This window comes from Saimiri boliviensis, chromosome 7 (genome assembly GCF_048565385.1).
Source record: "Saimiri boliviensis isolate mSaiBol1 chromosome 7, mSaiBol1.pri, whole genome shotgun sequence".
Taxonomy (NCBI): Eukaryota; Metazoa; Chordata; class Mammalia; order Primates; family Cebidae; genus Saimiri; species Saimiri boliviensis.
Window position 1 is genome coordinate 100,991,378 of NC_133455.1, and position 14,414 is coordinate 101,005,791.

General features: G+C 37.4%; 1 protein-coding gene and 1 pseudogene across 4 annotated transcripts in view; both read right to left on the reverse strand.

Moving 5' to 3' along the window:
• LOC101035445 (C-type lectin domain containing 6A) overlaps positions 1–13,545 on the reverse strand; it is a 74,188-nt gene extending 60,643 nt beyond the window's left edge. For 2 of the 4 annotated variants that reach the window (XM_074403122.1, XM_074403119.1), the window contains exons 1-3: positions 13,350–13,545; positions 11,515–11,604; positions 9,736–9,837 (exon numbers count right to left, since the gene is read on the reverse strand). In XM_074403122.1, the coding sequence (XP_074259223.1) occupies positions 9,736–9,837; positions 11,515–11,604; positions 13,350–13,377 (220 nt within the window). In that variant the 5' untranslated portion in view covers positions 13,378–13,545. Of the gene's footprint in view, positions 1–4,079; positions 4,226–9,735; positions 9,838–11,514; positions 11,605–13,349 lie in introns of all 4 variants that reach the window. The other 2 variants (XM_003926686.3, XM_074403121.1) reach the window with 2 other exon arrangements.
• Positions 6,980–9,817, reverse strand: LOC141585175 (large ribosomal subunit protein eL15-like; annotated as a pseudogene).
• Positions 13,546–14,414: the final 869 nt, after the last annotated feature.

Consider the following 14,414-nt stretch of genomic DNA (forward strand, 5'->3'; position numbering starts at 1 on the left):
TTGCTTTGGCTATGCAGGCTCCTTTTTGGTTCCATATCGATTTTTTTTTCCTAGTTCTGTGAAGAAGGATGGTGGTATTTTGATGGAAATTACATTGAATTTGTAGATCACTTTTGGAAATAAGATCATTTTAACAAAATGGTTTCTAACCACTGATGAGCATAGGTGGTGTTTCCATTTGCTTGGGTCATCTGTTATTTCTTTCAGCAGTGTTTTGTAGTTTTCCTTAGAGAGGTCTTTCACCTCTCCAGTTAAGTATATTCCTAAGTATTTTTGGTTTTGCAGCTATTGTAAAAGGTGTTGAGTTCTTGATTTGATTCTCAGTATGGTCACTGTTAATGTATAGCAGAGCTACTGATTTCAGTACAGTAATTTTGTATCCTAAAATTTTGCTGAATTTATTCATCAGTTCTAGGAACTTTTTAGATGAGTATTTAGGGTTTCCTAGGTATATAATCACATCATCAGCTAACAGTGACAGTTTGATTTCCTCATTACCATTTTGGATGCCCTCTGTTTTTCTCTCTTGTCTGATTGCTCTGGCTAGGACTTCCAGTGCTATGTTGAATAAAAGTGGTGAGAGTGGGCATCCTTGTCTTATTCCGGTTCACAGGGGGAATGCTTTTAACTTTTCCTTGTTGAGTATAATGTTGGCTGTGGATTTGATATACATGAGATTTTAATGAGGGTTTTAATAATAATGGGATGCTGAGTTTTGTCAAATGCTTTTTCTGTGTCTATTGAGATAATTATGTGATTTCGTTTTTAATTCTGTTTATATGGTGCATCACATTTATCGACTTGCAGATGTTAAACCATCCTTGCATCCCTGGATCATACTAAATTTTGAGAAATTAAAAGCTTTTCTCTAAGATCAGAACAAGGCAAAAATGCCTATTCTCATCACTTCTTTTCAACATAGTACTAGAACGTCTATCCAGAGGAACTTGGCAAGAAAAAGAGATAAAAACAATCCAAATCAGAAAGTAAGAAGTAAAATTGTCTCTGTTCACAGATGACATAATCTTATATATATAAAACCCTAAATATTAAACAAAAATCTATTAGATCTCACAAGCAAATTCAGAGGTTTCAGAATGCAAAATCGATGTAGAGAAAATTATTATCATTTCTAAACGCTAAAAATAAACAATCTAAAAAGAAAATTGAGAGAATAATTCCATTTAAAGTAGCATCAAGGCCAGATGTGGTGGCTCATGCCTGTAATCCCAGAACTTTGGGAGGCTGAGGTGGGCAGATCACTTGAGGTGAGGAGTTTGAGACTAGCCTGGTTAACATGGTAAAACCTCATCCCTACTAAAAATACAAATATTAGCCGGGCATTGTGGCGTACACCTGTAATCCCAGCTACTGGGGAGGCTGAGGTGGGAGAATCATTTGAATTTGAGAGGCAGAGATTTTAGTGAGCCGAGATTATGCCACTGCACTCCAGCCTGGATGACAGAGTAAAATTTCATTTTAAGGAAAAAAAAAAAAAAGCAAAATAAATAAATAAGTAGCATCAAAAATTATAAAATACTTAGAAATAATCTTAACCAAGAGGACAAAGCTCTTGTGCCATAAAAACTATAAAGCATTGATAGGGCCGGGAGCGGTGGCTCATGACTGTGATCCCAGCACTGTGGGAGGCCGAGGCGGGTGGATCACGAGGTCAAGAGATCGAGACCATCCTGGTCAACATGGTGAAACCCCGTCTCTACTAAAAATACAAAAAATTAACTGGGCATGGTGGCACGTGCCTGTAATCCCAGCTACTCAGGAGGCTGAGGCAGGAGAATTGCCTGAACCCAGGAGGCGGAGGTTGCGGTGAGCTGAGATCGGGCCATTGCACTCCAGCCTGGGTAACAAGAGCGAAACTCTGTCTCAAAAAAAAAAAAAAAAAAAAAAAGCATTGATAAAGGAAAGCAAAGAAGACACAGATCAATGGAAATACATCTCGTGTTTATGGACTGGTAGGGTTAATATAGTTGAAATACAATCTAATAATTCACTGTGATCCCTACCATAATCCCAATGTTATATTTTGCAGAAAGAAAAAAAATTCTAAAATTCATATGCAGTATTACGAAATCCCTACTAACCAAAATAACCTTGAAAAAGAACAAAGTTGGATGCCTCACACTTCCTGATTTCAAAATATGTTCCAAAGCTACAGTAATTGAAACTGTGCAGTGCTGGCATATAGACAGACATAGAGACCAATGTAAGAGGATAGAGAGTCCAGTAATAAACCCTCACACATATGGTCAAATAATCTCCAAAAGGTGCCAAGACCACACAATGGAGAAAGGACAATCTCTTTAACAAATGGTGCTACGAATACTGGATATCCACAGGCAAAAGAATCAAGTTGAATCCTTACCTAACATCATATACAGAAATTAACAAAATGTTTTAAAGACCTAAACAAAGGCCTAAAATTGTAAAACTCCTGGAAAAAAAATAAGCAAAAAGATTCATGACATTGAAATTGGCAATGTATTGGATATGAAACCGAAATCACAGGGAGCAAAGGCAAAAAAATATATATATATATATAGAAAAATGGAACTCCATCAAACTAAAAAATTTCTACAAAACAAAAGAAACTATCAACTAATAAAAAGACAGCCTATGAAATGAAAGAAAATACATGCAAATCATATATCTGGTAAGGAGTTAATATCAAGAATATATAAGGATGCCTCCAACTCAACAGCAATAAAACAAATAATCCAGTTAAAAAGTGGGCACAGGACTTGAATAGACATTTCTCCAAAGAAGATATACACACTGTCAACAGTACATTTAAAATGTTGCTCGGCTGGGTGTGGTGGCTCACGCCTCTAATCCCAGCACTTTGGGAGGCCAAGGCGTGTGGATCACAAGGTCAGGAGTTCAAGACCAGCCTGGCCAAGATGGTGAAACCCTGTCTCTACTAAAACACAAAAATGAACCAGGCATGGTGGCAGGTGCCTGTAATCCCAGCTACTCGGGAGCCTCAGGCAGAGAATTGCTTGAACCTGGGAGGTGGAGGTTGCAGTTTGCCAAGATCACTGCCACTGCACTCCAGCCTGGGTAACAGAGCAAGACTCTGTCTCAAAAAAAAAAAAAAAAAATGTTGCTCAACATGACTGATTATTAAAAGAATACAAATCAAAATTACAATGAGATATTATCTCACCTCCATTAGGATTGCCAGTATTCAAAAAGCAAAACAAAACAAAATAACAAGTGTTGACAAGAATGTGAAATGAGACCCTTGGGTCCTCTTGCTGGTGATATTAAATGGCACAGTCAGTATCAAAATAGTATGAAGTTTCCTCAAAAAATTAAAAATAGAACTACCATGTGATCCGGAAATCCCATTTATGGGTATATATCCAAAGAATTGAAAATGGGAACTCTCAAAGATTATTTGCACACCCACATTTATGGCAGAATTATTCACAATAGCCACAGAGTGGAAGCAACCTAAATGACAATTGACAAGTAAATGAATGGAAGTGTGGCATCTTACAAATTCTCACCACACAAAGGAGAAAAAGAAGCTTAAATATATGAGGTATGGATATATTGATTAGCTTGATTGTGGTAACCATTTCACAATATATATGTATATCAAATCATCACAGTGTACACCTTAAATAAAACAAAGAAACAAAAAGAAAGTGTGAGATGCACATACAATGGAATGTTATTCAGCCCTGGAGTGAAAGAAAGTCCTGTCATATACTAGAACATGCATGAATCTTGAGGATATTATACTAAATAAAATAGGTTATACAAAAAAAGACACATACTGTATAATTTCACTTATATAAAGTGTTTAAAATAGTCTCATAGAAACAAAATTAGAGAAGTGATTCCCAGGGCTTTCAGGAATGGGGAAATGGATAGCTGCTGTTCAATGGGTGGAGAGTTCCGTTCTGCAAGATGAAAAAGTTCTAGAGATCTGTTACACAGCAATGCGAAAACAGTAAACGCTACTGAACTGTACACTTAAAAATGGTTATGACAGTAAATTTTATGTTCTGTGTTTTTTCTACAATTAAATCGTTTAAAAATGAAAACCGTACCTGCTCTGCTTCAGTGTTGATCACAAGCAAATGTGCTCCCATCTCAGCACAGCTCTGCTCACTCTTAGACCAAAAGTTCTCCCTACTAGAAATGAAATAGCAACTGGAACCAAATGACTTCCAAGAAGCTGGGCAACATCCCCAGGCTATTTTTGTGTTACATGAAAAAAAAAAAAAAAAAAAAAAAAAAGAGTGAGTGCAAGATGAGATAAATAAGATTAATGATCTGTGGTTGCTTTCTACAGACAGTTCCTTAATTCATGTTTTCACTGTTTCCTGAATTATATAATTTGGGGTCCTAGAATTGATTTCAAATAAATATTCTTTAGCATTAAGTCCTCAGTATATATTAAAGTTACCTGCAGAATTTCTCTGGATTTTCTTTTTTTAAAAAAATCACGATTGAGTTTTGTTTTTCATCTTCCTTATGCATTATGAGCACCGAGTCCTCCTAGAGTTTTAAGTGACTAACACAGATGAACCTAGAAACCCAGCTCTGCTCAGTAATCTTGCACAAGCGACAGAGCCTTACGTTTTTAAAATGATCACTACTCACAGGTTAGTTATGAGAATTAGAATTATGCCTCTTTAGAATTCTGGCTCCCCCATTTATCAGGTATGTCTTTGGGCAAATTCATAACCTCCTTGAGCCTCAATTACTGCATCTCCAGAATGGAAATAATAATAGAGCCAACCTCGCAGGGGGATTTAATCACATAATAAGTATAAAGCATTTTAAAAGATGCTTAACATAGAATAATTGCTCAATAAATGTTACCTATTACTAATTTTCACACCGTATTAAGTGCGTAAGCATCTTAAACGATTAGCAGTTCTCTCCCATCCCCTTGCAAGTACCAGTTTGCTCTATCCTAGGATTAAAGAAATCCATAGCTAGTCATATATAAATCCACTACTATATTTTCATTATACTTAAAATCAATCTGATTTTGATTTCATATAACTTAAACAAATATCTATGTAAGCCTAAATAGTAAATTGTTTAGATTTGTTGGGTTTTGAAATTTGAAACAGTAATTATAATATATGTGATCTTCTTGGGCTTATTTTTTATTTTGTATTGCTAATATTCATCCATGTTATCATATACAGTTCTGTTTTATTCCTTTTTTACATTATTACATCATTACCTATTCAGTGATTAAAAACCAAAAAGCTTATTCTTCCTTTTATAATGTTATAAAATGAATAAAATAGATTAACCACCTCTGTATTATTTACATATTGGTTGCTTTTAGAAATATACCTTCATTGTACATTCTGCTCATTATTAATGATTGCTTTAATATGTCCCAACATATATGTTAACATATGATTTGAATTTTTAAAAGTCAAATTTGACTGACTTTGCTAACTGAGATATATATGCCAGAAATTTCTCATAAGCTGAACATGTGAGATTGCCACTCCAAGGCTGACAAAAAATATTGACAGTTGTGATCAATAAAAGCATCTGTCAAAAAGGTATAACTAACATTACTTATATTTTATTTTCTCAGTTTATGCCAAGAATAATGAGCTGATCAAGTTACTTTGCAAGTGTAGAAAGTAACAGATGAAAATAATAATCATTTGATAAGCCTTATTAGAATACTTCTGGGTATACTTTTGAGAAAGCAATAAAACTACTAAGAAATAACAAATCTCTTGCAAAATTATTCTACAATATTTCTTATTCTTTGCTTTCAACAACACTGGGGGTAACCTGATCAAATTCTCAGTTCGCAAACCATTATAAATAATTTTTGGCAATAAATTACTATATAATCTTAAGCAGGTAGTGCTGAAAGAATATCAAAAATTGAGTTATACTCAAACAAAATTTTTTCATTCTTATCCACTGATTAAGGTAAGCAAGATTTTTCAGTGAATGTTGTTAAATTGGAAAATAGGAGTTGAACTGATGTTGAATATGTTAGCAATAATATTATAGTTACATTTGATAACTTTTTTTTTTTTTTTTTTTTTTGAGACGGAGTTTCACTCTTCTTACCCAGGCTGGAGTGCAATGGCGCGATCTCGGCTCACCGCAACCTCCGCCTCCTGGGTTCAGGCAATTCTCCTGCCTCAGCCTCCTGAGTAGCTGGGATTACAGGCACGCGACACCATGCCCAGCTAATTTTTTGTATTTTTAGTAGAGACGGGGTTTCACCACGTTGACCAGGATGGTCTTGATCTCTTGACCTCGTGATCCACCGGCCTCGGCCTCCGAAAGTGCTGGGATTACAGGCATGAGCCACCGCGCCCGGCCCATTTGATAACTTTTTTAAAGTTTCATTCATCTCATTAAGATTTAGACTTCCAATACTTTTTCTTTATTATTAATGATTTATCAAAGTCTATAATAAATTTGTGATGTTTTGATATTATGTCCTGATAATAATTATGATAGTAAATCAATCCAGAACACATTTTATAACACTTGAAGCCTAATGGTCCACAGGAAATCAAAATATTAGGCATGCTTACCACATATTTTCACAGAAGAGGAAAGCATAATGTAAATTTTAGTTCAAGGGGATAGAAGAATGATGTAAAACATCCAACTGTTAGCCGGGCGCGGTGGCTCAAGCCTGTAATCCCAGCACTTTGGGAGGCTGAGGCGGGTGGATCACGAGGTCAAGAGATCGAGACTAGCCTGGTCAACATGGTGAAACCCCGTCTCTACTAAAAATACAAAAAATTAGCTGGGCATGGTGGCGTGTGCCTGTAATCCCAGCTACTCAGGAGGCTGAGGCAGGAGAATTGCCTGAACCCAGGAGGCGGAGGTTGCGGTGAGCCGAGATCGTGCCATTGCACTCCAGCCTGGGTTAACAAGAGCGAAACTCCGTCTCAAAAAAAAAAAAACAAAAAAAAAAAAAAAAAAAAAAAAAAAAACATCCAACTGTTAAATAATACATGTTTATTATTGTTTTAACGGATGATGGGGATTAACACTTGGTAATAGTATTTATACACAAGTAAATACATTTTAAAAGAGAAATAACAGTTTGGTTTTTTAAAGTCAACATTTACAATGTTCCAGAAATTAAAGCATTTGCTTCTATAGCACGATGAACAATTTAATGTCAAATTAAACTGTAGAGGAGAGTACGTATGTTTTCAAAATCCTTTTTGGGGGTTGACAAGCAAAATAGTTAAAAGCAAACTGGTCTAAGCAGAGTGCAAGTGGATTGAAGGAACTCCAGCTCTTTCTATGCAGCTGAATGTCTCCACACGCTGAGACTGAGTGGGAAACAAACTGAAGAAAATACAGTGTGGATTTCAATTATTCTTTAACCTTAATCAAAATGGAAATTTTGTGTTTGGACTTTTTATTTTTCATTGTAATGATAACTTGAAAGGATGTTGTTAAAATTAGAGCACTTTTATTGGCTGACATGGTATTATATAAAATAATTGTGTTTTATCGCATAAGGTTTTCTGTAACTTTAAGTAGTTGCATTGGACAGCTTGGCTGGTCATAATTTTACATTGGATATACTTAGGGGGCAAATTAACAGTCTCTTATGCCACATGGGTATAGAGTTAATTTAATTAATATCCATCTCTGTCTCATTTCAGAGCATTCTGAAGGCAAAAGCTAAGGTGCCCATTGTTGCTTCCAGGAAAATATGCATTCAAATGGTAGTTGTTGAAGCAGTGTTCCACATAGGTGGGAGGAAGACTATCCTGATAGAATTATGATCCCCCATACCCTACCTCCCACCCCCCGACAAGAAGAGTCAGCTCGAAATTGTTTCACCAAAAAGCCCTCAGCATGACGTAAGTCAGGGAAAGTTAAAAAAAAAAATCCTTTACATCTCCCATGTACCATATTCTCGACAAATACCAAAGAGAAAATTCCTGAATCTCCTTGAAGTACAAAGAAGCTTCTTCCTCCCTTCAATCCTCACAAGCTTCTCAGTACAAGCAGAGGAATTAATTGATTTTTGAAATAGCAAGAGTCTGACATCTGTCCAGATGACATTTCTTTACTTTGGAAGCTTAAAGCCATAAAGACCACTATTTACTTCTCTTCCCCTTTTTCTTTTTACTTTCTTTCTTTCTTTTTTTGAATGTCCTAAATTGTTTATTAGATATGAAGTTTACAAAGTTTACTTATATCAGGAGTAACAGAGGAGCTGGAGAGTATTGCCCTTTCTCCAAGCTGCCGACGAGAACCACAAATGTATGGTGGGACTTACGGCCCTTTCCAAGGCCACGGCTCTTTCGGCCTGCAGATGTCAGCCCGCGCGTCTCCCTGTGCTTGTGGACTGGTTTGGAGATCCACTGGGTGTCGGGATTTATTCCGATAGCTTTATGGAATGGATCAATGAGGATAAGTGCAAAAAATCTGTATGTGGAATCTTCGCCAACCCGGTAAGAATTCGGGACTCTCAGAGCCCCGCAGTGGCGCCCACGCGCTCCTCTGCAGCAGACTGAAGGCTTGGAGCAAACTTCAGCTGGTTAACACGGTGATGGACAGGCTTGCCCTAAGTTCCACTCAGGAACTGGGCGTTTTCGGCCACCACGGCGAACACGAATCCTATATATAGCGTAACCTTGCTTGGCCGTGTAGCTCAGTCTGCGCTTCATCAGGCCGGGTGGGGCGGGCAGCCCAGTGGAGAGCAGAGCGCTGGCGGTGCTGCCCGCAGCGGACCCTCCAAAGAAAGCGCAGGACGTCAGACCGCTTCTTTCCCCACAGCTCCTGGATGTGCTTGCATGCACCCATCTTGGCTCACCCGACAGCTGCCGCCAGACGGAAAGTCTCGTTCACTTTTCCACGAAGCTGACTGATCTGGTTTGGCTCTGTGTCTCCACCCAATACTCGTCTTGAATGGGGCTCACATAATTCCTCCGTGCTGTGGGAGGTACTCTGTGGGAGACCATTGAATCGTGGGGGTGGGTCCCCCATGCTGTTCTCGTGGTAGTGAGTAAGTCTCACAAGATCTGATGGTTTGAGAAGAGGAAACTCTTTTCACTCGGCTCTCAGTCTCTTCTCTTACCTGCGGCCACGTGAGACGTGACTTTCACCTTCCACCATGATCGTGAGGTCTCCCAGCCACGTGGAACTCTGAAACCAATAAACCTCTTTCTTTTGTAAATTGCCCAGTCTTGGGTTATGTCTTATCTGCAGCATGAAAATTGACTAATAATACACCAACCGTGATCCTAAATTCAACTCTGCCAACTCTCCACGTATGAAGTTAACAACAGTATATTTTGGACAGGGATCCGTCTCGTCCTGAACCAATTTGACCAGTCATAAAGCTGGTATTTGGGATGGAGACAGGTAGTATTAATTGGGAACCTTAAATATCAAAGAAAGCATTTTATGCATTTGATGGAGGGTGAGGAGAATGTAAAAACTGAGAATTGTTATGAACAATTTCCAGGGTTGGCCTGAGCAAATTACATGCATGTAGGTTTATAGTATTTACCAAGCTCAAGAAGCATGAAAAAGAAATTGTTTTGGGGGCATGTCTAGAAAAACATACATGAACATGTATATTTAGAGAAATCATGAAAATATCCAAGCCGAAACCTTAATGAAACACACACACACATGCACAATAGAATAGACCAATTTTGAACTCAACCCTGATCTCTCCCTGAGAATAAGAAAGTCTATTTAAGCATTTTAAAGCTTTACCTGTCACCTTTGTCCCTTCACTGAAGCAGGTGAGACTTGAATGATAGGAGTGTAGTTCAGACAGACTTTTGCGAGTTTTGCCATATGTGAAATGGTAAGTTACTGTGAAGGAAGAAGAAGGATTAGTGTTCATCTATTATTTTGCTTTGGAGTCTCAGGCTCTATATCTGTACAGTGCGGGCTTACCTCTGACCCCCACCACTCTTTCTCTGTGCAAGCCCAGTAAAGACCATGCCAAATTATTATTTGCTTGTACTCATTTATCTTATTGCTTTTATATGTATATATCTCCCATTTAATTGTTTGGTCTTTTCACCATTGGGATTTAGGCTCCATACACGTGGACAGAGATTCTGCCTGTTTCCTACAACAATTAATCACAAACACAACTTAACGGATAGGACAAATGCTTGGGAGGATAAATACTCCCTTCTCCATAACGCGCTTATTTCATGTTGCATGCTTGTATCAAAACATCTCATATATCTCGTAAATATATACACCTACTATGTACCCACAAATTTTTTAAATAATGATTTTAAAATATTTTATTATTAAAAAAATAAGGAGGAAGTCTGAAGGTGAAAATTAATAATTTTTTAAATTGCAAACACCTAAAAGGGTAACTGTCACAAAGGCATCAAGAAACATTTATTGACTCCTGGGATGTCTGCTTCTCTTTAGCCTTAGTAACCTTGATGCAAGCACACAGCCTATGTTGATGCTTTCTAAATAATACTAGCTGCAAGCAGCCACACATAAACATATGGGCTAAGTAACAACAAAGGGGAAACTTTAAACAGTTGTAAAGATATTTTGAATGTCTCAAATGAACGTTAACTTTTATGTTAATGTTCACATTCAGCAAGACCTTTTATCTCGCAGAATCTGATCTGATTCTTCACTCATTTCTTTTTTGACCTTCTATAACTAAAACTCAATACAGTCAAATCTTTCTACCTTGCTCTTTAGTCCATGTTTTGAGGTCCTGAATTTTGTTTCTTTTTATGAAATAATTATTCTTAAACCCCCTTCTCTCTTGAACTTGATTATAAAAAGCAAAAGAGATTCCATCTTTGGTGATAATTACTTGTATTTTACTGGATATTGTCAGATTTATCTAACTCTCTGAGGGACCTACAGCTATGACCTGATTGACATGGGAAGTCACTTTTACTCCCAGACTATTCAATAACTACTTTTAATCACCTTATCAGTGAATAGAAATTCAAATTGTGAATCGGAGAGGAAAAAAGTCTTTAAGACTTCTCACACAAGGAACCTGAGACGTGTTCAGAGGAAAGCAGAACAGGAAAGAAATCTTTTATTCTCTTTATCTCCATTATTTCATTTGAATACTTTTTCCTCTCACACTGGAAAGGATCTGCATATGAAGCAAATAACCCAATATAAAATATTACACTTAACGACAGCAATGAGAGTTGCACTCCCAATACAGGACTTTTGTGACTACAAAGTGCATGTTTGCTGGTGAGCCCAGTCCTGAAAGATGGTGTCTTAGATGATGGCTACAGTGACAACATGGATGTGTGAGGCCACGATTCAGAAAATGCCAATAAAACCGGGTAAAGCAAATCTACAAGAATTCAGTTTTCAAAAGATAGAGGAAGAATAACAAAGGGAAAAGGAGAAATCAAGGAAAGATGAATATTCCAAGTAAGAGCTGACATATTAATGGGGCAAAGGAGAATATATCCTAGGAAACCAATATTCAAGGGAAGGGAAGCAAGGAAAATAGCAGCTCAGTGAAGAACTTACCCACACAGCTCACGATGAAGCAAGCACTGAGGAGTGCAATGAAAATCCCAGCCACAGACCAGTGTTTCAGGGACCACCAGCCTCTTTTCTCTGTTCAATCAGGAAGACAACAAATTCAGTTACCAGGGGGCCAGGGAGCCAAAATCCCCAGAAACCTTGCAGTAATAAACAAACTAGATGAACAACCTTAGAACAATTAAAAACTTAAAGCAAAAAGACATCTTACGAACTCTCTTAGAATAAATAACCAGGTAGTAGCTCTGTGTGGCCCAAAAGAATCCAGGTAAAACACATGCTCAATCGACTGGAATTTCCATATCTTTATTCTTTCTTCTTAACTATTATGTATTTCCATTCATTTCCTTTCTCCAAACATCACTTTTGTCTCCCATTTCTCACATCCCTGTTTTGACATGTGGTTTCTTCAGTGTATCCAAGAGATATCTGTACTCCCGTGTTTACTGCAGCACTATTCACAGTAGCCAAAATACGAAATCAACCTGTCTATCAACTGATGAATGGAGAAAGAAAATGTCGTATACAATGACATATTATTCCATCATAAAAAAAAAAATAAAATCCTGCCATTTACAACAACATAGATGGAACTGGAGGACACCATATTAAGTGATATGAGCCAGACACAGAGAGACAAACATTGCATGTTCTGACTCATATGTGGGAGCTAAAAAAGTGATCTCGTGGAGACAGTGAATAGAATGGTGGTTACCAGAGGTCAGGAAGGGTAATGGGGAAGAGAAGATAGAGAAGGGTTGCTTCATGGGTACAAAAATACAATTAGAAGAAATAAAATCTAGTGTCCCTTAGCACAGTAGGACAATTGTAGTTAACAATTTTTTTTTCTTTTTTTTTGGCATGGAATCCCACTCTGTCATCCAGGCTAGAGTGCAGTGAGGAAATCTTGGCTCATTGCAACCTCTATCTCCCGGGTTAAGCTGTTCTTCCTATCAGCCTCCTGAGTGGCTGGGATTACAGGCACATGCCACCACATCTGGCTTATTTTTGTCTTTTTAGTAGAGATGGGGATTTCACCACGTTGGCCAGGCTGGTTTGGAACTCCGGACAGCAAGTGATCCACCCATCTCAGCCTTCCAAAATGCTGAGAATACAGGTGTGGGCCACTGTGCCTAGCCCAGCAATAATTTATTGTATATGTCAAAGTAGCTAAACGAGATTTGGAATGTTCCCAACACAAAGAAATGATAAATATTTGAGGTGATGGATAATCTAATTTTCCAGATTTTATCATTACACATCATATTCTTGTATCAAAATATCACATGTACCCTATAAATATGCACAACTTTGTATCTGTAAAAAATTTTAATAAAAACATTTTAAAACATTATTAATCGACATGCAAAGGGTTGAAGCTAAAGTCAAATTTTCATGCATTAAAAATGGGAAGCTTTTTTCTTACAAAAAAAAAAAAGAGAGAGAGAGAGAGAAGAGAAAGTACCAAAAAAATCTCAGGGTAATTAGAAAGAATGTTGCTGTCTGGATTTCAAAATTAGTCAGAAGACTTTTAAGAGCATTTATCTAATAATCAATACTTTCCCTGCTTACCTTCTATAATGTAAATCTTTTCTGTCTCCCTAAACTTTCAAGAAAATCTAATACAAACCTCCCAAAAAATACTTGCTTTCTTATTCTTCCAAGTGCTTATGACTCTGAAGAATTACTCTTTCTTTCAAATTCCTTTGGGTCTACTACACCTGTCCAATCACTAGCTCTTCAATCTGTTCTTTAGCTACTTCTCTCCAGCTGATCTTATTACATCATACGCTTCCTCCTCTGAAACAGAAAACACTCACCTGTACCTTGAAGTTGCCGCTCTTGCATCCTTACACGGGCTCCCTGTGTTGAGAAGGTCCAGGAACCTTTGTATCTCTCTCCCTAAAGATATTGCCCAGAGACCCAGCTTCATTTAAAGAAGCCAGAGCTCAGAGACAAACTGCTATACACTCACTCATAGGACTAAGAGACTTCCAAAATTAAGTGTACCTCAAAAGAAGAAGTCACAGCTACAACTAAAGTTTCCAGTGATTTCAATACATGGGGGTGGCGGGGTGGGTGGAGAAAGAGGAATTAAGAAACGTGTTGAAAACCACTCATGAGAACTTTGGCAAGAATGCTTAGATCATTTCTTCAGTTCCTAACATAAAATTTCTCTCTCTGATTCCTATTCATTCTAGCATGAAAATAGGACATTTTATATCCTTTAAAAGAAATCTATTTGGAGACCTTGGTTAAATTAAGTACTCCCTAGCTAACCTTTACATTGATTACTTATTTTATGCAAGCCTTAATCCATGTGTTAAACAGTGTCCTAGGAAGTAACTACAAGTCTGATTGAATGGATATGGTTTAGATATGAAGGGTAACATAGTGAATAACAAAACCTATGAACATTGTTAAAGAATGTGACTGCAAAATGAAACATTCTGACATCAGTCTGCATAGGTGATGAAACGTTCTTACTGCATCGAGACTAATACTAGGCAGATGTCAGTGATATTTTGTAATCTCTCTGACTAGGTGAAAGGGAGCTGAAGTGATATAAAATCAGAAACAGGCTTCATAAATTTGATATTGTAGCACAGAAAATATAGTTCGTTTTCTTGTCCCCATAGATTCTTAGTAGAGACACTCTCCCGAAAACAAAGGTTAGAGAAACAAGAGAAAATCCAGTTGTTTATTAACGTGTGCTGTACCCATCACTCAGGAGAGAACTCAGTTCAAATGTATTCATCTCTTTCAAGGCAGTGGCTTATAGGTCTTGCTTAAATAGTATTTTAACAAAGAGCCATAAATCTTATGGGGTGGTGAGAAAGGAAAAAAAACTTTTTATTTGAGAAATGTGAGCCCCTTGAAACTCT